The sequence below is a fragment of the Diceros bicornis genome, chromosome 1 (assembly GCF_020826845.1).
Source record: "Diceros bicornis minor isolate mBicDic1 chromosome 1, mDicBic1.mat.cur, whole genome shotgun sequence".
NCBI lineage: Eukaryota > Metazoa > Chordata > Mammalia > Perissodactyla > Rhinocerotidae > Diceros > Diceros bicornis.
In genome coordinates, this window is record NC_080740.1 from 541,996 (window position 1) to 563,356 (window position 21,361).

A 21,361-nucleotide genomic window follows, 5' to 3' on the forward strand; every position below is an offset into this window, starting at 1 on the left:
TATGCCTTGGACAGTTTCCTTCTGTCCCTGTCTGCTCACCCGTCACGGCATTGTCTGGTTGTCTGTTGGCTGGGTGCAGATCTCCATCTGGTGACCTCATGTGGCCAGTGCTTGTGGTAGGGACAGAATTCCCACCTCGTGCCTCTCCCCTGTCTTAATCCACCCAACTTTTCCCCATCCCCCACAGCCTCTAGTCAGGGTCTGAGGGTCGTGGCCCTGCCCTAGGGGTCTGACGGGACCCCCTACCCTGATGACCTGGAGGGACACAGCCCTGTCCATGGGTGTCCTGGGTGGAAGCCACATGACAGTAGCCCTGGCTGGATCCAGAGCTCCTCTCACAGCCCCCACCATGGTCCCTCCTTCCCTTGAAGGGGACCCAGACCCATGACCTGCTCTGCCACCCGCAGCGTCTGGAGCTCGTGGCAGTGGGTCCTGAGGGCAGGCCAGGCAGCTGAGGTGAAGCCACTGGCCATGCCTGGCCTACCCTCAGCAGGGCTGACTGGGTGTTGGGGTGCCTGTCTCGGGGCTGACCCTGTCTCCCTTCTTCCCGTAGCCCCACAGGTGGTGTTCAGGAAGCCACTGCAGAGCCTGCAGGCTGAGGAGGGCACCATGGCCAGCCTGCAGTGCGAGCTGTCTGAGCCCAGCGCCACCGTGGTCTGGAGCAAGGGCGGCCTGGAGCTGCAGGCTGAGGGGCGCCGGGAGCTGCGGCAGTGGGGCCACGTGGTGGAGCTGGTGCTGTGGGACCTGCGGCGGGAGGATGCTGGCGAGTACACCTGTGCCTGTGGCTCCCAGGCCACCAGTGCCACCCTCACCATCACAGGTGGGCCTCAAGGCCCTCTGTGCAGGGCCTGCATGCTTTGGGGGGACCCTCTGGGCTGCACCCCCACCCTGGGAGTCCCACAGTGGGGACACGGGCTCACACAGGGCCGGCAGAGCTGGCCTGAGGCTCTGCCCCCCACCACTCACCCCCACCCTGTAGCTGCGCCTGTACCAACCTCACGCTCTCTCCCCACCCGGTAGCCACGCCCGTACGGTTCCTCCGGGAGCTGCAGGCCCAGGAGGTGGATGAGGGCGCGACAGCACGCCTGTGCTGTGAGCTGAGCCGGGCGGGCGCCAGCGTGGAGTGGCGCAAGGGTTCCCTGCAGCTCTTCCCCTGTGCCAAGTACCAGATGGTGCAGGAGGGCACAGCCGCTGAGCTGCTGGTGTGTGGCGCAGAGCAGGAGGACGCCGGCCACTACACCTGCGACACGGGCCACGCGCAGAGCACGGCCAGTCTCTTGGTCCGCGGTGAGTTGCCCGCCAACCCCTGCCCTCCCCAGGCTCCTCCACCCCCGTGGAACAGGCAGTCTTGCTCAGTGGCCCTAAGTGCCCTCCTTGGCCCCCCAGCCCCTAGGCCCACGTTCGAGACGGAGCTGCAGAGCGCGGAGCAGGAGGCAGGCAGCGTGGCCCGGCTGCACTGTGAGCTGAGTGCGGTGGAGTCTGGGGTCCCCGTGCAGTGGCTCAAGGAGGGCGTGGAGCTGCACGGGAGCCCCAAGTACGAGATGCGGCGCCAGGGGGTCACGTGCGAGCTGCTGATCCACAGGCTTGAGGCCAAGGACGCGGGCGAGTATGCCTGTGTGGTGGGCGGCCAGCAGACCTTGGCCTCCGTCGTGGTCAGAGGTGAGCCCTCCCTATTACATCCACTCTCTTTATAGCTGCCACGCCTGCTGCCCCAGCGCCCCCTCTCGCCAGGCGCTGTTGCAAGGGTGACTCAGAGGCCCCTGGGGTTACAAGCTCTCTCTGGTCATTTCTGCACCACTCCCATCCTGACAGCCCCAGAAGAGTGCCGACACTGGGGAAACTGAGGCTGTGGCCCCTGAAGGCTTCCGTGCCTCCCGCCCCCAGCCGGCAGGTGGGGCAGTCTGGCCTGGGCCACCCTCTCTGAGCCCCTGCCTGTCTGTCCTGAAGGTCTTGCCTCCCTGACGTCCCGGCCAGGGGAGGGCTGGCTGCGGGGCGGGGACTGACAGAGCAGCCCACCACCCCACAACCCTTCACCCACTTCTTTCAAACAGAGGTGTCCCCAGCCCAGCCTCGGCCTCCAGGAGCTCGGTGTCACGAAAAGGGGCCGTGTCTGGTGACAAGTGCCGTATGGGGCAAATAGAGGCTGTGGCAGGAGAAGAGCATGCAAGCGTTCGGGAGGGCTTCCTGGAGGAGGGGCGTGGGAGGTTGACTGGTAAAGAGCACCCCTTTGCCCACCTCCCAGAGCCAGAGGTGACCATCGTGCGGGGGCTGGTCGACGCCGAGGTGCAGGCCCACGGGGACGTGGACTTCAGCTGCGAGGTGTCGCGGGCTGGAGCCGCGGACGTGGAGTGGCGCCTGCAGGGCCTGCCGCTGCAGAGCAACGAGGTGACGGAGGTGGCGGTGCGGGGTCGCACCCACGTGCTGCGGCTGAGGGGCGTGACGCCCGACGACGCGGGCACTGTGTCCTTCCACGTGGGCCGCCACACGTCCTCTGCCCAGCTCACCGTCCGAGGTAGCAGGTGCCGGGCAGGTCTCCCCACTTACCATGCTCGGGGCCGGAGCATCCAGGCCCTGCTGGGGAGAGAGACAGACTGCAGGCATCCTTGCCTTTGGGGTGGGCACTGGCAGGGAGGTGGACCTGTGAACGGGCGAGGGGGGATGGCCCGAGATGTCGGGGTGGAGTGGGGGCGTCCCAGGCTGAGGGGCCAAGTCACACTGGTGGGGTGGGGGTAGCAGGCTTTGTGGAGGCTCACGGGGTGTCTGAGTTTAGCTGTGTCTCCTGACTCTCTCATTGGGGGGCTGCTGCAAATTTTGGCTCACCCCCAGCCCGTGGTCATCCATCATCTCCAGGCCTCAGTCTCTACCGGGAGCTGGAAGGCACTGAGAACGGGATCCTTCCTTGTCTTCAGGAATTGGGGTGGGGGTGCTGGGGGCAGACCTCGAGCACTGGGAGGTGCTCCCAATGGAGTGTAGGGCTCCCAGACGCAGAGGCTGACACCACACCCCACACCCTGTGCAGCCCCTGAGGTGACCATCCTGGAGCCCCTGCAGGACGTGCAACTCAGCGAGGGCCAGGATGCCCACTTCCGGTGTCGGCTGTCCAGGGCCTCGGGCCAGGAGGCCCGCTGGGCTCTGGGAGGGGTGCCCCTGCAGGCCAACGAGATGAATGACATCACGGTGGAGCACGGCACGCTCCACTTGCTCACCCTGCACAAGGTGGGGTCCCCGGGACCTGCTCCACCCACAGTGCTCCCAGGGGTGCGGGAAGGGGAAGGTTCTAACTCCAGTCGGATTGAGCTGGGACTTGCAAACAGAAATGGTTGGCGTGGGGCTTCCGGCTGAGACCCACCTCTGTCCCTCAGGTGACCCTCGAGGATGCTGGAACCATCAGTTTCCAAGTGGGCTCGTGTAGCTCGGAGGCCCAGCTGAAGGTCACAGGTGGGCAGCCCCTTCTGCGCCTGGCTCTCCTGCTATGGGTGTCCGTGTTTCCCCTCATCAAGTAGCTGTTGGGGGTGCGGCCAGGAACCCAAGGTTTCCAGCAAATATCTTGCCTTGGTCGGGGACAATTTTCTGGCCCCTGACCACTAAAGCCACAGGCCAAGAGCCCACCGAGGTGTGCCAGTGCAGATCAGCTTGAGAGATTCTGCTGTGTGTGGGGGGTTCCTGTGTGGTATCAGTGCTGTCTGCAGGAGGGAGACCCGGAGCCTGGCTGCTGTGAGCCTGGGCCCTAAGGTGGAGGCAGGGCCTTCTGGATTTCCACCCTCCATGTAGCTACTCCTGTAACACAGGTCCATGTGCTCATGTCCATCTTCACACACCTGCACGCCCGACAGGCTCCCAGGTGCTGATGCAACAGCAGGCCCGTGACACATGGACAGTTTTGGGTATGGCATACTTGTCCCCAGACATGCAGACAGGGTTCTAAGGACCTTTGACTTGGGTTATACCTTGTTCCCAGAGTTAGTCGTCCCTGAGTGCCTGGCCTTGAGTGACCCTCCCCTGCATTCCTACCCCAGTTGTCAAACTGGTCCCATCCATCCACCATCCATCCATCATCCATCCACCATCCATCTACCATCCATGCATCATCCATCCACCATCGATCTACTGTTCCTCCATCCATCATCCATCATCTATTTTCCATTCATTCATCTATCCCTCCTTCCATTCATGTATCTACCATCTACCCATCCATCCATTCATCTATCCATCCATCATCCATCCACCATCCATCAACATCCATCCATCATCCATCTACCACTGATCTACCATCCATCCATTCATCATCCATCATCTGTCATCCATCCTCCATCTACCATCCATCTACCCATCCACCATGTGTCCACCTGTCCATCCGTCCATCCATCCATCCATCCATCCATCCATCCATCTATCCATCCATCTATCCATCCATTTATCCATCCATCATCTATCTACTATCTACCTCAAGAGAGAGAGCCCTCAGGGAGCCGCCAATCTACTGGAGAAGTTGGACATGGAGACAGAGTGTGTCCTCTGTCCCAGGTGCTCCCCCACCACAAGTCTTCAGGGAATGGACAGACATGGTCAGCTCTGTGGCCTCTGTGGCTGGGAGAAGCTCCAGAGTGCAGTGCCCTCGAGTGATGGGAGACGGTCAGTTTTCTGGGTGTCCTGAGCAGGGCCGGGCCAGGAAGGGCCTCGTGTGTTCATCAGAGTGGGCATCTGTGAGGGGGTGGAATGGAGCTGGATTGGGCTTGCTGAGGGCTGTGCCTTGGCCCCTCTCTTGGCCAGATGTCCTGAGCCAGGGCGAGCTGGTCTGCATACAGGCACCTGGCTGTGGGCATGGGTGCCCAGTAGGTGGCGTATAGGCAAGCCTGGAAACCGTGCTGGAGACAGGGTGGGAGCTGCGGGGAGGCGGTCAGCCGTGCACTCTAGGAGAGGGGGGGGACGCTGGGGGGCTGGGGCTGGGTGTTGGTGGTGCACCCCCAGCAAGGATACGGGGGCTTCTGAGGGAGTGCTGCCTGGGGCAGATGCAGGGGCTGCCTGTGTATGTGCTCCTTGTCCACCCCTCTCGCCCTCTTCCCCAGGGATCGGGGGGTTGGGGCTGTGGGAGCAGGTGGAGAAGCGTCTGGGCTTTGCCAACTGTGGACACGTCTCCTTCTTCACGAGGGGCCCCAGGATGGCCTGGGGAATGTGCTCTGAGGCGAGCATGAGGGCAGGGTGCAGGTCCCACCCTGGGAGGCAGGAGGCTGCACCCCCAGCCCCGGGCAGTTCAGGTGTTGCTCTCTCTGCCCTGAGTCTCCCCTTCTCTCTTGCCCACGGGGCTGGGGCGGCCATGCTCTCAGCACTTCTGCCACGTCTGCCCCAAGATGGAGAACAGAGGAGGCAAGTAGGGGACACAGAGCAGGCAGGCTCAAGCCCTGCTGTGTGACGGGCAGGGAGCAGCTGCCACACAGCTTTAGGGCCCCAGAATCTTAGGGACAGACGGAGCTCAGGGGACATCTGGACAAATGGCACTCTGGGACGGGAGAAGCATCTGCTTCTGCACCCCCAGGGACGGAAGGCTTGCTTCCTGAGGCAGAACTCCCACCTCAGAGTGGCGGGCTCCATGGCCCCTCCTTCCCCACAGCCCACCTGACAAAGATCGCAGTCGTGGGGCCTGGGGTGTGTCCATTCTGCCTTCTGGAAAGGTGAATCAGGTCATCTGTCTCCTTTGGTGAAACCAGGGGTGTTCTGAAGGGGGGTGTAGGGCACAGGGGGGCTCAGCCGGCTCTCCACAGGCTCGCTGTGGGTGGTTTGCACGTCTCATTCTGTGAGCAGGGAGGGCCAGCTGGCCTGGGTGGATCTCTAGATGCCAGCCCCAGGGTGGCTCCAAGTGGTGGACCCCAGTGTCCCCGGCAGACCCGGGCACCCTGGCACGTTGGACCCTAGGGCGTCCCCTGCAGAGCCCAGGGCAACCCAGCCCACCCTCCTCTCGCCCTCTTGCACAGAGGCAGCGCCGTGCCTGGTACGTGGCTTGCAGAACGTGGACGTCTTTGCGGGGGAGGTGGCCACGTTCTCCTGCGAGGTGTCCCGTGCGGGTGGGCCGGAGGCCCGCTGGTGGCTGGATGGGACCCTGCTGCAGGACAGCCCCCAGAGTGCCATCTTCGTGCGTGATGGGACCCTCCACTCCCTCACGCTCTCGGGTCTGGGGGTCGCCGACTCAGGCACTGTCACCTACCGTGCGGGGCCCCTGGTCTCCACGGCCAAGTTGTTGGTCAAAGGTATCAGCTGATGAGACCCTTCCCCTCGCTGGCGCTCCTGCACCTGCTGCCACCGCACGCTTCCTGCAGTCTCCTGGGGCGGGAGGTCAAGGACTGGCCCCCAGGCCAAAGACTGGACATTGCTCCACACTTGTCATGGGCGCATGCGGCTGGCAGGCTGCCGTCCCATGTCGTGGATGACTTGGAGTGACGAAACTGGAAGCTGACCACACGCCCACCTGCTCTGTAGGGGCCTGGGCGCTGCTGCCACCTGGCTGCCACTCTGCGCTGCACTTCTCTCGGGCGCACACCCAGATGGCAGCCTGGAGGCGAGGGCAGCCTTCCTGGTGCCGCCCGTCTTGCACCGTCCCTGCTCTAGGCTGCTTCCCCTGCTGCGGGCTTGGTCGGGGTCTTGTGCTCTTCTGGGAAAGAGCGAGCCATTGGGGAGGGTAGTGGGCTGCCAGGGACCCCTGAACCCATTTGCAGTGGGGGCGTCGGGCGCTCCTGGGACAGCCCCCCGGCGGGGCTCCGCCTGGTGTGTTTGCTGATGGGCCTCCTCTGCACTCATGCAGAGTAAACGTGGACGTTCACCCGGATCCAAGGGGTGAACCATTTGTTGACTCGGATTTCGGCAGGTGGAGATGGGATGGAGGCCCTGGGGGGTCGGTGAGGCCCACGGAGGAGGGACAAGTTGGGCTGGGGGTACCACGTGCCCAGTGGAGTCTGTGAACCCTGAGGAGTCCCGAGGGCTTTCAGGAGGGGGCACTGTGTCCCTGCTGGGGCAACGTGTGCCCCAGGCCTCGGGGGGCTCAAGGGGCAAGAAGGGCCCGGCAGACGGAGGCCAAGCCGACGGTGCCGTCTGCCATGGGTGGGGCATGTGGGGCGAGGTTTGCCCCACATGGAGGGCCTGGGCACCGCGGAGGGTCCCGCTCCCACCACAGCCCCAAGCTTGCTTGCTGCTGAGCTGCCTACGCTGACCGCAGGGGGGCGGGCTGCGGCCACACCGCTCCGGCTGACGCGTGCCCGGCGTGTCGGCCGACAGATCCCGTGGTGGAGGTGGTCAGTGCCATGCAGGACCTGGCGGTGGAGGAGGGCCGCCCGGCCGAGCTCCTCTGCCAGTACTCGAGGCCTGTGCAGGCCACATGGAAGATGGACGAGCAGGAGGTGCGGGCCGACGGGCGCCGCGTCGTCATAGAGCAGGACTGGACGGTGGCCAGGCTGTCCTTCCAGCCGGCCTTGCCCTGCGACAGCGGCATCTATTCTTGTGAGGCCGCGGGCACCCGCGTGGTGGCCCTGCTGCAAGTGGAAGGTGAGGCGGCCCGGCGGGCAGCCCCAGGCCCAGCACGGCTTCAGCATGGCTTGAGCCGAGCCGTCCTGGAGGAATGGCAGGTGGTGACAGCCAGCGCCATGTGACCATACTAGAAAGAAGGATTCCAGCAGGTGGATCCTGCTGAAGCTGCGCTGGGCTCTGAGCCAACCCACCCAGGAGCCCCTCCCCCCCCCCCGCAAAGTGGCCTGATAGGACAGGGCAGCTGGAAAAATCCTGGGCAGAGACTGCACTGAAGAACCTGTATCCTAGACAGCCAAGGAAGTAGAGGCAGGCAGGGCAGGGCGGCCGGCGGGCTGTGTCCTAGAATGGAGGATGGGCGCTGGGCTGAGCTCCCCGAGGTCCGCGTTCAGACCCCAGCTCTTCCCCTTCCCTGGCTGGTCACTCAGAGGACGCTCCGAGTCCTGTGCCCCCCTCTGCAACATTGCACCACACGCTGTGGGGGGACCGAGTGTGGGGGACAGTGGGCTGCAGTTCCTGCTGGGGAAGGGGTGTCACTTGGCTGCGACCACTTCCTTATTTGGGAAAATCTGAACGTTCCAGTGGTGAGTGAGCTGGAGGGTGGGGGCAATTGTCAGGGGGCTGTCCAAGCCGGCATGAGCAGGTGGGACTGGTCCCAGCCACTGGCCGCCTGAGGTCATGCCAGCCCCATTGACTCACAAGTTCAACAAGCAATTTTTTTAAACACTTTCTTTTGGCTCCTAGGGGCACAGCAGGGAACATACAAAACTCCCGCCCTTCAGGGCAGCGTCCCTGTGGGAGACGGAGGACAGGTGAAGGAGCTGTGGGAGGGCTGCAGTGGGCAGAGCAGAGCCTTCGGGGCCTCAGGGAGAACAGAGCGCAGGGCAGTGGGAGGCGCAGGGAGGCACCCAGGGGCTCACTGCTGCTTTAAAATCTGGGATTTTATTGAAACCAAGCAGCTGTCACATTCTCAGATGGGAAGTGAGGAGGTGAGCCCCAGCAGTGACTGCATGTCCGGCCCTCCCCCTTGTCACCCCCGCCCCCTCCCATCGCAGCCAGAGCAGCTGCAGCCCAGATCTGGCTGGTCCCCAGCCGTCCATCCAGCTGTCCACCGGGCCGTCCACCCGAGCACGGTGGAGACGTGGGACACACTCCCAAGGCCCTGCTGGCCTTGTCTGTTCTGACAGGTTGGGCCGGGACGAGGGAGAGTCTGGTTTGTGGTGTAAGCACCCCAGGGCCAGAAAGGTGGCCTGGAGAGGGACGTGGATGGGCCCTGTGGGTCCTCTGCTCTGAGATACCCTCCTCCCTTCACCCCCTGGGTCTCCCGTCCAGAGCAGACACCCCTGCCCGTGGGGTGTGTGGACTCTGTGGACAAGCTGGGAGGGAGCATCAGGGCTGTGTGCGGGCTCCGTTTGGGGTGTGTACCCCAGAGAGCAGTTGGGGCTGTGGGCCTGGACCTTGGGCCAGGCTGCCCCCATCCCTCAGCTCAGTGACCACAGTGGCTCCTGGCTGTCCCGTGGGTCAAGGCCAGACCTCCCCAGCATCCAGGCCAGCCCTGGGTCACCTAGTGCTCCTTTCCTTCCTGACTGTACACCTTGCCGTCAGCCCCCCACCTGGCCCCTTACATCCTTCACCCCGCAGGTCTGGCTCCCTACTGCCCCCATGCACCTTCCTTTACTCCCATCCTTGGGTCCCCTCCTGTCACTCCCCTGCCTGGACACCTCCCCTACCAGCTCAGTCATGACCACCCTCCAGATGCACCTCCTCCAGGAAGCTCCCTGGACTGTGCACTAGCATCACCTGCAGTACCGGTGGACTGTCGTTGGAAGGGGCCTTGGGAGTTGGCAAGCCCCCGTGGCTAGGCACTGAGTTCACGGCTTCCATGAAAATCAGGTGGCCACTTATTACAGACTCATGGACTGTGTGTACAGGAGAAATAGAGAGGGGTGCTGCTTTAGGGCCGAGGTCTCTGGTCCACTGGGTGAGCAGCAGCCCTGCAGGCCTGACAGCACTGGCTGGGGGCCTGAGGAAAGGGGGCGGGATCCTGAGCTGGAACCAGCAAAGGGCGCTGGGGTTTGAGCCCGGCTGTGGCTCCGGAGTTTCCAGTCTGTTGTCTCACGAACGCTGTGAGGCTTCTCACCTGTTGGGGGGGGGGGGCCTCTCCCCCGCCAGGGCTGGTGATGGTGTCGGGAGGGCACTGCGGCACCTCCACGTGGACACCGAGTGCCGCCCTCCTTGTGGCCACATTCTATTCAGCCCTGTGTCCTGCGGGGGGTGGGGGGCTCTCCCACGTGACTTCGGGGGTAGGGGGCGCCCTGGGCCGGAGGAGGCCCGCGCTCCTGAGCCGTCCCCTCCCCGCAGCCAAGAACACGGTGGTGCGGGGCCTGGAGAACGTGGAGGCGCCCGAGGGCGGCGAGGCGCTGTTCGAGTGCCAGCTGTCCCGGCCCGAGGTGGCCGCCCACACCTGGCTGCTGGACGACGAGCCGGTGCGTACCTCCGAGGACGCCGAGGTGGTTTACTTCGAGAACGGCCTGCGGCACCTGCTGCTGCTCAAAAACCTGCGGCCGCAGGACAGCTGCCGGGTGACCTTCCTGGCGGGGGACGTGGTGACGTCGGCCTTCCTCACCGTCAGAGGTAAGGGGCGCGGGGCCGGGGCCCCGGGGTGGGCGTGAGCCTCTGAGGCCCCTCCCACTGGGGAGGGTGGTGCTGGGGCCGCGGGGCGGGCCGTTGGTCTCAGACCCCTCCCACCAATCACCTAGCTGCGGAGGTGCAGAGGGGGTGTGACCGCGGTGGGGGCCTGGGTCTCTGAGACCCTTCCCTCCCGATGCTGGGCCGCCTCCTCTTTCAGGGGGCGGGGCCTGTGGGAGGGGTGGTCTGGGGGTCTCCGAGACCCGCGGAGGCCGCCCCTCGGCCCTGCGCTCACCCCCCACACCCCGCCCCGCAGGCTGGCGCCTGGAGGTCCTGGAGCCCCCGCGGGACGCGGCCGTGCCGGCCGGGGGGCAGGCCCGCTTCAGCTGCACGCTCAGCGAGGCGGTGCCGGTGGGCGAGGCCACGTGGTACGTGAACGGCGCCGCGGTGCAGCCGGACGACGCCGACTGGACGGTCACGGCCGACGGCAGCCGGCACGCCCTGCTGCTGCACCGCGCCCGGCAGCACCATGCTGGCGAGGTCACCTTCGCCGCCCGCGACGCCGTGGCCTCCGCGCGGCTCAGCGTGCTGGGTGTGTGCTCGTGCCACCCGCTGCGGCTGGGGTCCGGGGCTCTGCGGGGGTGAGGGGGGGTGGAGGGGGGGCGGCTCCAGCCCCGGAGGCTCCGGTGGCCCCCACGCTGCGCGGGCTCTAGGCAGTGTCTCTCTGTGACTCCAGCGCACGACCCTGGCTCCCTGAGACGGCCGGGCACCGGGCACAGCGGCTCACAGGCCTGGGGGGTGGCCCGCCCAGCACCCTCACTGCGCCCCAGAACCAGACCCCAGGGCGGGCAGGGCTGGGGCTGACCGGCCCCCTCCCCTCAGGCCTCCCCGACCCCCCAGAGGACGCTGAGGTGGTGGGGCGCAGCGGCAGCTCCGTGACGCTGTCCTGGGTGGCACCTGCGAGCGATGGCAGTGGCGGTCTCTGTGGCTATCGGGTGGAGATGAAGGCGGCGGCCACCGGCGAGTGGCGGCTGTGCCATGAGCTGGTGCTGGGGCTGGAGTGTGTGGTGGACGGCCTGGCCCCCGGGGAGACCTACCGCTTCCGCGTGGCAGCCGTGGGCCCCGAGGGCACCGGGGAGCCCGTGTACCTGCCTCAGACTGTGAGGCTCGGTGAGTTGTGCTCTCTGCCCGCTGGTGAGGGTGGGGGTCCCGCCTGGAGGCTCAAGCCCTCCCAAGCTGAGAGCCTGGGGCCGGTCCTTGCTGATGCGCTTGTTCGGCCTGGGGCGCTGTTCCCAGCAGAGCCGGTGGAGCCCGCGTCTGCGCCTCCCGTCCAGAGCCGGCAGGTGGCCGTCGGCGAGGAAGTGCGTTTGGAGTGTGAGGTGGCTGAGGCCGGCGAGGTCGTCTGGCTGAAGGGGGTGGAGCCCATCCAGCCCAGCGAGCGCTTGCAGGTTCTCACCCAAGGTCAGCAGCAGACGCTGGTGATCAGGGGCTTCTCCGTGGAGGACCAGGGCGAGTACCGCTGTGGCCCCATCGCAGGACCGGCCTCCGCTGTGGCCACCACCTTCCAGGGTGTGTCCTCCTGGGGCCCAGTGTGGGGGGGCTGGGGCGTTGGGGTGGGCTGGCCCTCCAGGCATGGGGTCCTTGTGGGGAGATGCACAGACCTCGTGTGGCTCAGCCTTGTGTCAGAACCCCTATCCGTGGCATGTCAGGCCGGCTCCCTCTGAGTGGGGTCTTGGCCAATGTAGGCCTTGGTTCCCACTCATGGTCCCTTAAGTTTTCAGGTCTTTGCACTCCAAGCCTCCCCTGTTCTCTGAGCTGCCTCTCCCCTGCCCTGAGCTCTCCTTTCTTCACTCTGACCCCTGCCTGCACTGACCCTGGCACTGCCTCTCCATGCCCATCTTCTCCCTGCCCTGAGATAAGATCCTGGAGGTTCTGGGCCTCCTCTCACACAACAGAAGAGGACCAAGGCGGGCCCAGTCTGAGCTGGCAGAGCCCTCTCTGTGCTGATGGTCTCGTACTCCATGCAGGAGGTAGACTGGGGCCTCGCCTGATCACGGAAAGCTGAGATCTAGAGAGGGCCGTTCAGAGCCTCTAAAGCCTCAAACAGTGTGCCGTCAGAGCTCTCTGGGGGCCAGGCAAGCAGCAGAGGCCTGCCCAGGGAAACCACGGTCAGCAGCCAAGGCTGGTCTGGGATCCGGCTCCGTCCCGGCCTGGCTGACCAGTCTCCTATCCTCCTTAGTGGTGCTGACCCCGGGATCAGGGGATGAGGCCCCGACGCAGCCCAGCTTGCCCCCAGAGGCGGCCCAGGAGGGTGACCTGCACTTGCTGTGGGAGGCCCTGGCCCGGAAGCGCCGCATGAGCCGCGAGCCCACTCTGGACTCCATCAGCGAGCTGCCCGAGGAGGACGGACGCCTGCAGCGCCTGCGGCAGGAGGCAGAGGAGGTGGCCCCCGACCTCTCCGAGGACTACTCCACGGCCGACGAGCTGACACGCACTGGCGAGGCTGATCTCTCCCACACCAGCTCTGATGATGAGTCCCGGGCGGGAACTCCTTCCCTGGTTACCTACCTCAAGAAGGCCGGGAGGCCCGGTGCCTCACCACTGGCCAGCAAGGTGAGCCTCCAGCTTGGCCTGCAAGGAGAGGCCTGGGTGTCTCAAATCTTCCCTACTCATCCGTTGTCCATCCATGCATTATTCATCCCCCATGCGTTTATCTGTCTGTCTGTTCATCTACCATCCGTTTATTCATCCAGTCACCCCCCCACGTATCTGTCATACATCTACCATCTGTCATCCATTCATGCATCATCCGTCTACCACCCAGCCATCTGTCCATCCACCATCCATCCATTCATCCACTCTTCCTGCACACGTTCACCCTGTCATAGGTTTACTTGTCAGCTCTATCCATTCACCTATGCACCCATCTACCTATCTATTCGTCCATCCGTCCATTTACCCACCCACCTGTCCATCCGTTTACCGTCTCTGTACTTGGTCATCTGTTCATATATTTATCTATCGGCTTGTTTACCCACCTGTCCTTCCAACTATCCATCCATTTGCTATCCACTCATCTATTTATCTACCTATCCATCCTTCCATCATGCACCCATGGCATCCATCCACCCATCCTTTCTCCTTCCGCCCACTTGTCCACCATCCACCCATCCAAGAGGCTGTTAAAACCTTTTCTGAAGAGCTGGAACTGGCCTCTTTGGGGTGTTCCTTGCAACTGTGTCAGTCCCAGTCTGGGTGACCACGGAGAGTGATTTCAGGGAGGGTAGGCTTGCTTTTTGGCAGCAGTAGGAGCCATCAGGCATCCAGGCTCAGTGAAGGTGGTGTGGTTGCCAGCAGGCAGGAGGCAGAGTGGCGTGCGGGAGGGAGATGTGGAGCTGGAGTGGCAGACCCAGCCCTGCTGCCAGCCCTGCCCTGTGTGCCCCTGCTCCGTCCTTCCCCATCCTGGGCTTTGATTTTCCTACCTTCCCTATACACACAGGTTGGGGTCCCAGCAGCCCCATCTGGGAAGCCACAGGAGCAGCAGGAGCAACCAGCCGCAGTGCGCCCACCGCCAGGAGACCTGAGCACGGAGGACCTGGGTGGCCCGTCCATGGACAAGGCAGCCGTGAAAATCCAGGCTGCCTTCAAGGGCTACAAGGTCCGGAAGGAGATGAAGCAGCAGGAGGGGCCTGTGTTCTGCCGCACGTTTGGGGACACTGAGGTGCAGGTGGGAGACGTCCTGCGTCTGGAGTGTGTGGTGACCAGCAAGGCAGACGTACATGCCCGCTGGCTGAAGGATGGCGTGGAGCTGACCGACGGCCGGCACCACCACATCGACCAGCTTGGGGATGGCACCTGCTCTCTGCTGGTCACCGGCCTGGGCCATGCAGATGCCGGCCGCTACACCTGTCAGGTGAGCAGCAAGTTTGGCCACGTGGCCCACAGCGCTTGTGTGGTGGTCAGCGGGACGGAGAGTGAGGCTGAGAGTTCCTCCGGGGGCGAACTGGACGATGCCTTCCGCCGGGCCGCCCGGCGGCTGCACCGCCTCTTCTGCACCAAGGGCTCAGAGGAGGTTTCAGACGAGGAGATCTTCCTCAGCGCAGACGAGGGCACCGCGGAGCCGGAGGAGCCTGGAGACTGGCAGAGCTACCGTGAAGATGAGCACTTTGTTTGCATCCGCTTCGAGGAGGTTGCTGAGGCCCAGCGGGCGGCCGCCCGCTTCCGGGAGATGTTCGGCACGATGGGCATCGGGGTGGACATCAGCCTCTCAGAGCAAGGCCCTCAGGGGGTGGAGATGCGCATCGGAAAGGTGGCCCCTGCCTTTGCAGCTCCTCTGGAGCCAGTGCCCAGCTTGCTGACCGCGGAGGCCGGTGAGTCTGCCAGCCACCTGAGTTGGGTGGGGAGAGAGGAAAGGCAAAGCTGGCTGTGGTGACCAGGGTCAGCTGAGCTCTTGGGGAGCTGGCTGAGCTCCAGCTTCAGGCCCTTCGCAGATGCAGCCCACTGGGCTGGGAGGAGCCCTGACTCTGGGGTTAGACAGAGCTCAACCTACATCCCAGCTCTGCTTACTGCTAGGGGCTTCTCTGAGCCTCACTTGTTAAACAGGTGTGTGAATGCTGACTTTCTAGAGGTTTTTCTTCCCCCGTGAGGGTTTGAGATACAACCTGTTTAGAAGGTGGAGTTCCTTGTAGTGCAGTCCTCGTGCCGTCTCCTGCTTTAGCAACTAAAATTAATTTAAACGCCGTTTTACTGTTTACTTGTATCTCTCTAGAAACAGCAAAGACGGTGTCACTAATAACCCACAGCACCATGTCTTGAAACCTCCCTTCTCCAGTTTTGAGCCACTCTTGCACCTCCCAGCCCACATGGCCTTGGTTTCCCCCTTACCGCCCCCTCCTTCCCGTTTCTCATCTGCTGTCCCTCTGGCCTCGTGGTAGCTCAGGAACCGGGCCGGCAGAGAGAGGATTCTCCTGGGGAGTCAGGAATAGCTGGTGGGAACAGAACTCTGCTTAGCCCCTGGGTCTGTGGGCACTCCCGCCTGAAGGGGTGCTGTGCAGATCGTGCATGTGGAACCGAGGCAGCTGGGGCCATCCAGGGGCAGCCTGGGGTAACTCCCTGCACTCCCTGCCCGTCCCTCCCAGCCCCTGTGTTCCTGACTGAGCTACAGAATCAGGAGGTGCAGGACGGGTACCCCGTAAGCTTCGACTGTGTGGTGATGGGCCAGCCGGTGCCCAGTGTGCGTTGGTTCAAGGACGGGAGGGTGCTGGAGGAGGACGACCACTACATGATCAGCGAGGACCAGCAGGGCAGCCACCAGCTCATCATCACGGCCGTGGTGCCGGCAGACATGGGCGTCTACCGCTGCCTGGCCGAGAACAGCGTGGGTGTGTCTTCCACCAAGGCAGAACTTCGTGTGGACCGTGAGTGCCGCTGTCCGGGTTTGATGGCCCCTGGGTGGGCGGCGTGCGGGCTCTGGCCAGGAGGGGCAATGCTGGGTTGGAGGATAGTCCAGAGAGCGTTGGTCTCGGCCAGACAGGATTTGGGGCCTCGATGTCCTGTGGCAAATGGAGAGTTCTTTGGGAGCCCCCTGGAGTGTGGTGGGGGCCTTATCTCCTTGAGAGGCGTCCAGGCTGGGGAGGTGCCCCAGGGCACAGTGGGTGGTTAATGGCGCTGTGGGATAACAAGAAATACTTATTTGGTCTTTGTCCCTGGTTCCTGGCACGCAGCTCCTAATTCCTTTCAAATTTCCTGAGTGACAAGGGGGAGGGGGTGACCTTTGTTCTAATGCAGAGACTCCTGATGGGCCCCTAGACAGCTTCAGGATGGAGGATGGTGGCCAGGACCCCTACAAATATGTCCACTGGTTTTTGACAAAAGTGCAGAAGCAATTAATTGGAGGAATAGAATTTCATCAGATGATGTGGAGTAGTTTGGACATTCATAGGCAAAAAAATGAACCTCGACCTTATACGAAAATTAACTCAAAATGCATTACATACTTAAATGTAAAATATAAAACTATAAAATTTCTAGAGAAACAATAGGAGGAAATCTTCAGGAAATTAGAGCTAGGAGAAGACTTCTCAGACTTGACGCTAAAGCAACGCCTGTAAAAGGAAAAAGTGGTAAACTGGACCGCCTCCAAGTTAAAAACTCCTGCTCTGAGAAAGATCTGGTGTTAAGAAGGAGGAACTATCTGCAAACCACAGATCCAATAAAGGACTTTTATCCAAAATATATAAAGAATGCTCAACATTAAACAGTAAAAAATTGTTAAAAATCCGGTTAGGATAGGAGCACAAGACACGTCCACACGTCCGTGGGAGGACGCACAGTTGCAGAGGAGCACACGGAAGATGCTCAGGCATCGTCAGCCATCAGGGAGATGCAGGTCAAAGCCCCAGCGAGATGTCACTGTGCACTAATCAGGATGGCTGAAGTAAGAAATGGTGACGGCCCCAAATGCAGATGAAATGGGGTCCCCCGTGCACTGCTGGTGGGGATGTAGAATGGTGCGGCCGCTCTGGAAAACAGTGTGGCGGTTTTTTTTAACAAAACTAACCATGTAGTTACCATACTACCCCAAAATTGCTTTTCGGGGTGTTTATCCCAGAGAAATGAAAACTCAAATTCATAATAAAACCTGTTCCCAAATGCTCATAGCAGCTTTATTCCTAATAGCCAAAAACTGGTAATGACCCAGCTGTCCTGCAGTGGGTGAACAGTTCAACTGTGGACGGATATTCTGTGGAATATGACTCGGTAAGGAAAGGGAAGGAGTTATTGACATGTGCAGCAGCTGTGATAAGACTGCATTTTGTTGCACAAAATTAAACACACACACTCAGTGGAGTTTGTGTGAAACTTGTGAAATCTGAACAAGGTCGAGGGAGATGTCAGTGTCAGTTTTCATAGTTAGGAGAGGAGTGAGCACTGCTGTAAGCTGGGTGAAGAGTATGTAGGGTCTCTGCATTATTTCTTAGAACAGCCTGAGAATCTACAATTCTCTCAAAATAAAAAGGAAAAACACACAACAAGAACATCCCGAGAATAAAGAGGAAACAACCTGGTGAAGATTATTTGTAACATGTAAACTTGAGGATTTTTTTTTAAAAAGCAGTGGAAAAAAAGGCCACAAAAGAACAAAAAAACAAGGCCAATGTATGAAAAAGAAAGTTGAACCGATGTGTGAAGAAATGCAAATCAAAAACATAATTTTGTTACTCAAACTGCCAAAGATTTCTTAAAAGATAATGGGTATTATTCTCAGGGCTTGCAGTAAGTGAGAATTCACAGCCTGCTGGTAAACGAATTTGTGTTAATGGTACAAGTTTTCAGTGAAGAATTTTATCAAAACAGTATTTGAGACAGTCGTATTTCTAAAAAAAAAAACTAGGTATACAAAAATATGTGTACGTCTCTTGAATTGCAGTTATTTATATTAGCAAATAAAAACCTAATCTAGATGTCTAAATAGCAAGGGATTGGTTAAACGCATTATGACAAAAAACCCCACAATAATAACAAGCAGTCGATCACCTTAAGTAAGAACCTGTCTTATCTGTTTACGCAGGAGGTTCTGTTGCCATGCTCTCATTTTGCCGTGTACGTCTAGATTTCTATGTGGTGTCATTTGCTTTCTGCTTGAAGGACATCTCTTAACATTTTTTTGTAGTATGGGCATGCTGGAATTCTTTCTTTTCTATGTATGCTTTTGTATGTCTGAAAAAAAATGTGTTTATTTTGCTCTTGTTTTTGCAAGATGTTTTTGCTAGGACAGTTTTTCTCTCCATACTGGAACGGTGTGGCTGCACCGTCTAGTAGCTTGCGTTGTTTCCACTGAGAAATGTGATGTCATTCTTATCTTTGCTTCTCTGTACATAATTTGTGTTTTCTATTGGGATTTTAAAATTTTTAGATGTTTGCACGCCGTAAAATTCACCATTTTAAAATGTGCAATGTCGTGGTTTTTGGTATATTCACGAGGTTGTGCAACCATCACTGCCATCTAATTTCAGAACACTTCCGTCATCCCAGAACAAAACCCCATACCACTGTCTGTCACTCCCCATTCCACTGGAAACCACTAATCTACTTTCTATCTCTGTGGGTTTGCCTGTTCTGAACATTTCATATAAATGGAATCATATGGTGTGTGGCCTTTTGTGCCTGACTTCTGTCACCGAGCGTGTTTCCAAGATCTGTCCATGTTGTAGCTTTTGTCGGTACTTTGTTGCCTTTTATGGCTGGGGAATATCCCATTGCGTATGGACTGTTTATCCACTCATTGGATGGTCTTTATGCATTTATTGTTTGGGCTGTTATGAACAATACTGCTGTGAACACTCATGTACAAGTTTCTGCCTGGACGTCTGTTTTCGCTTCTCTTGGGTCTGTACTTAGGAGTGGAATTACTGGATCGTATGGTAACCCTATGTTTAGCTTTTACAGGAACTGACCAACTGTTTTCCAAAGTGGCCACACCATTTTACATTCCCACTAGCAACGTACAAGTGTTCCAATTTTTCCACGTCTTCACCAAAACTTGTTAGTCTTTTTGATAATAGCCATCCTAGTGGGTGTGAAGTGGTGTCTCATTGTGGTTTTGATTTGCATTTCCCTAACGACTAATGATGGTGAGCATCCTTACATGTGCTTATTGGCCATTTGTATGTCTTTTTTGAAGAAATATGTGTTCACATCCTTTGTGCATTGTTAAATTGAGTCATCTTTTGATTTTGAGTTGTAAGAATTCTTTCTATGTGCTGGGTGCAGCACATATCAGATAGATGATCTGTTATCAGATAGATGATTTTTTAGTGTTTTCTCCCATTCTGTCGGCTGTCTTTTCCCTTTCTTGACAGTGTCCTATGATGCATGAAGGTTCTTAATTTTGAGGAAGTCCAGTTCATCCACTTTTTCTTTAGTTGCTAGTTCTTTACTTGTCATGTCTAAGACTCCACTGCCTAATCCAAGGTTATAAAGATTTACACTTATGTTTTCTTCTAAGGGTTTTATAGTTTGAGCTCTTATACTTAGGTCTTTGGTCCATTTTGAGTTAATTTTTGTATATGGTGTGAGGTAAGGGCCCAAATTCATTCTTTTGACGTGGATATCCAATTGTCCCAGCACCGTTTGTTGAAAAGACTTTTTTCATTCATAAAATTGTCTTGGAACTCTTGTCAAAAACTAACCTCCATTAAATGTATGGGTTTATTTCTGTGCTCTCGATTCTGTCCCATTGATGTAAATGTCTGTCTTGATGCTGGGGCCGTACTGTTGTGATTACTGTAGCTTTGTGGTGAGTTTTGAAACCTAGAAGTGTGAGTCCTCCAACTTTGTTCTTTTTCAAGATCGTTTTGAACATTCCGGGTCTCTTGCATTTTATGTGAGTTTTAGGATCACCTTGTCAATTTCTGCTAAAATGGTTTGAATATTTTTTAAGATTTCCTGTTTATCGCTGGTTTTGAGTGATTTGATTATGATATTCTTCGGTGCACTTTTCTTCGTGTTCCCTTGTGCTTGCTGTTAATTGAGCTTCTTGGAACTTGGGGTTTATGATTTTCATTGGAATTTTTGTTGGCCGTTATTTCTTCAAATGTTTTTCCTTTCGCCTGATTTGGGGACCTCAGTTACACATACGTCAAGCCTCTTGAGGTTGTTTTACGGCTCACGGGTACTCTTTTTGCTTTTAAAGATTCGTTTTTCTCTGTGCATTTCATCCTGGGCACGTCCACGACTCTTTTCCTCTGTGATGTGTAATCTGCTCTTTGTCCTGCCCCTCGTATTTTTGTATCTGTAGAAGTTCCACTTAAGTCTTTTTAATATAGTCTACGTCCCTGCTTAACTTCTTGAGCACATCAGCACGGTTCTGCCTGTTTTCGTGTCTGTCTCTGCCGTCCTGATGCCTGCCGGTCCTGGCTTGGTCCGGCTGAGTGACTCTCTCCACGAGCCGGTGCTGCTCTCCTGCCTCCTGGTGTGTCTCACCCTCTCTCCCTGGACGTCTGACACTGAGTCTGACCCTGTTGGGAGCCAGATATTTTGTGTTTCTGCAGGTCCTATGGGGCTTTGTTCTGGGCACAGTGAGTTCCTGGGAAGCAGTTGACCCTTTGGGTCTGGCTGTGCGGTTGTGTGGTGTCGTGCACACAGTGTGGGTCCAGGCTGCTCCTGCCGTGTCCTGGGCGAGAGCTTCCTGAGCCCCCCGCCAGCACCCTCTGCAGCCTTGTGTCCCTCCATCTGTTTCCTCTGGTCCTGTCTCGTGGTTCTTTCCTCCCGTGCCGTGCGGAGCGGTGCTCTACCGAGTCCTTGAGGGGCTTTCTCTGTGCAGCTTTCTCTTCTCTGGTTTTCTGTCCCGTGGCCTCCAGCTGCCTTCGTCTCCCAGGATGGCAGCTCTGTCTCCTCAACTCAGAGTCTGCCTCAGTTTCCCCTCCTGGGCCTGGAAACTCAAGGCAGGCAGCTGGGGCAATCACAGGGCTCACTTCTGTTTCCTCTCTCTAATGGATCACTCCTTCACTCGCTTAATGCCAAGTGACCTGAAAACCATTTCGATGATTCTGCACCCAATTCCGATGTGAGGGTTCTTTACCCACACCAAGCAATTGTGCGCCTCCCACTGGGGGTCCTACAATTCAACTCCATTCTGACACTGTCTGCCTGGAGGTGGCGTCAGATCTCACAGGTACAGCGCACAGTCCCACAAGACCACCCCACTTCAGACGCCAATCACAAGTCCAGGTATCCCCTGTGCTTCTGACCGACTGGCTCTAGATCAGGAGCCCCTCCTAGCGTTGGATTAATTCATTGGAACGGCTCACAGAACTCAGGAAACATTTCACTTACTGGATCCCTGGTTTAGCAGGAAAGGATATAACTCAGGAACAGTCAGATCAAGAGACGCAGAGGGCAGGTCTGGGGAAAGGGCAGGAGCTTCCACGCCCTCTCCAGGGGAGCCACCCCTCCCAGCACCTCCACGCGTCCACCAGCCCAGAAGCTCTCAGAACCCGTCTTTTTGGGTTTTCTGAAGACCTCATTACACAGGCATGACTGATGAAATCACTGGCCACTGGTGATTGATTGACCCTCCAGCCCTCTCCCCTCCCCAGGGGTCAGGGGGTGGGACTTAACGTTCCAGCCCTCTAATCACAGGGTCAGTTCCCCTGGTGACCAGCCCTTATCCTTAGGTGTGGTCCAAAAGTCATCTCATTAACATAACAAAAGGAACTTTTTC

General features: G+C 58.7%; 1 protein-coding gene across 1 annotated transcript in view; it reads left to right on the forward strand.

Annotated features, from left to right (window-relative positions):
* The window catches only part of OBSCN (obscurin, cytoskeletal calmodulin and titin-interacting RhoGEF), a 159,170-nt gene that overhangs the window by 96,183 nt on the left and 41,626 nt on the right, over positions 1-21,361 (forward strand). The window contains 13 exon segments of the mRNA XM_058554620.1: positions 554-820; positions 1,021-1,287; positions 1,387-1,659; positions 2,243-2,512; positions 3,020-3,216; positions 3,363-3,438; positions 9,871-10,143; positions 10,454-10,729; positions 11,020-11,307; positions 11,434-11,706; positions 12,377-12,750; positions 13,637-14,507; positions 15,276-15,554. Of these exon segments, the coding sequence (XP_058410603.1) occupies positions 554-820; positions 1,021-1,287; positions 1,387-1,659; positions 2,243-2,512; positions 3,020-3,216; positions 3,363-3,438; positions 9,871-10,143; positions 10,454-10,729; positions 11,020-11,307; positions 11,434-11,706; positions 12,377-12,750; positions 13,637-14,507; positions 15,276-15,554 (3,984 nt within the window).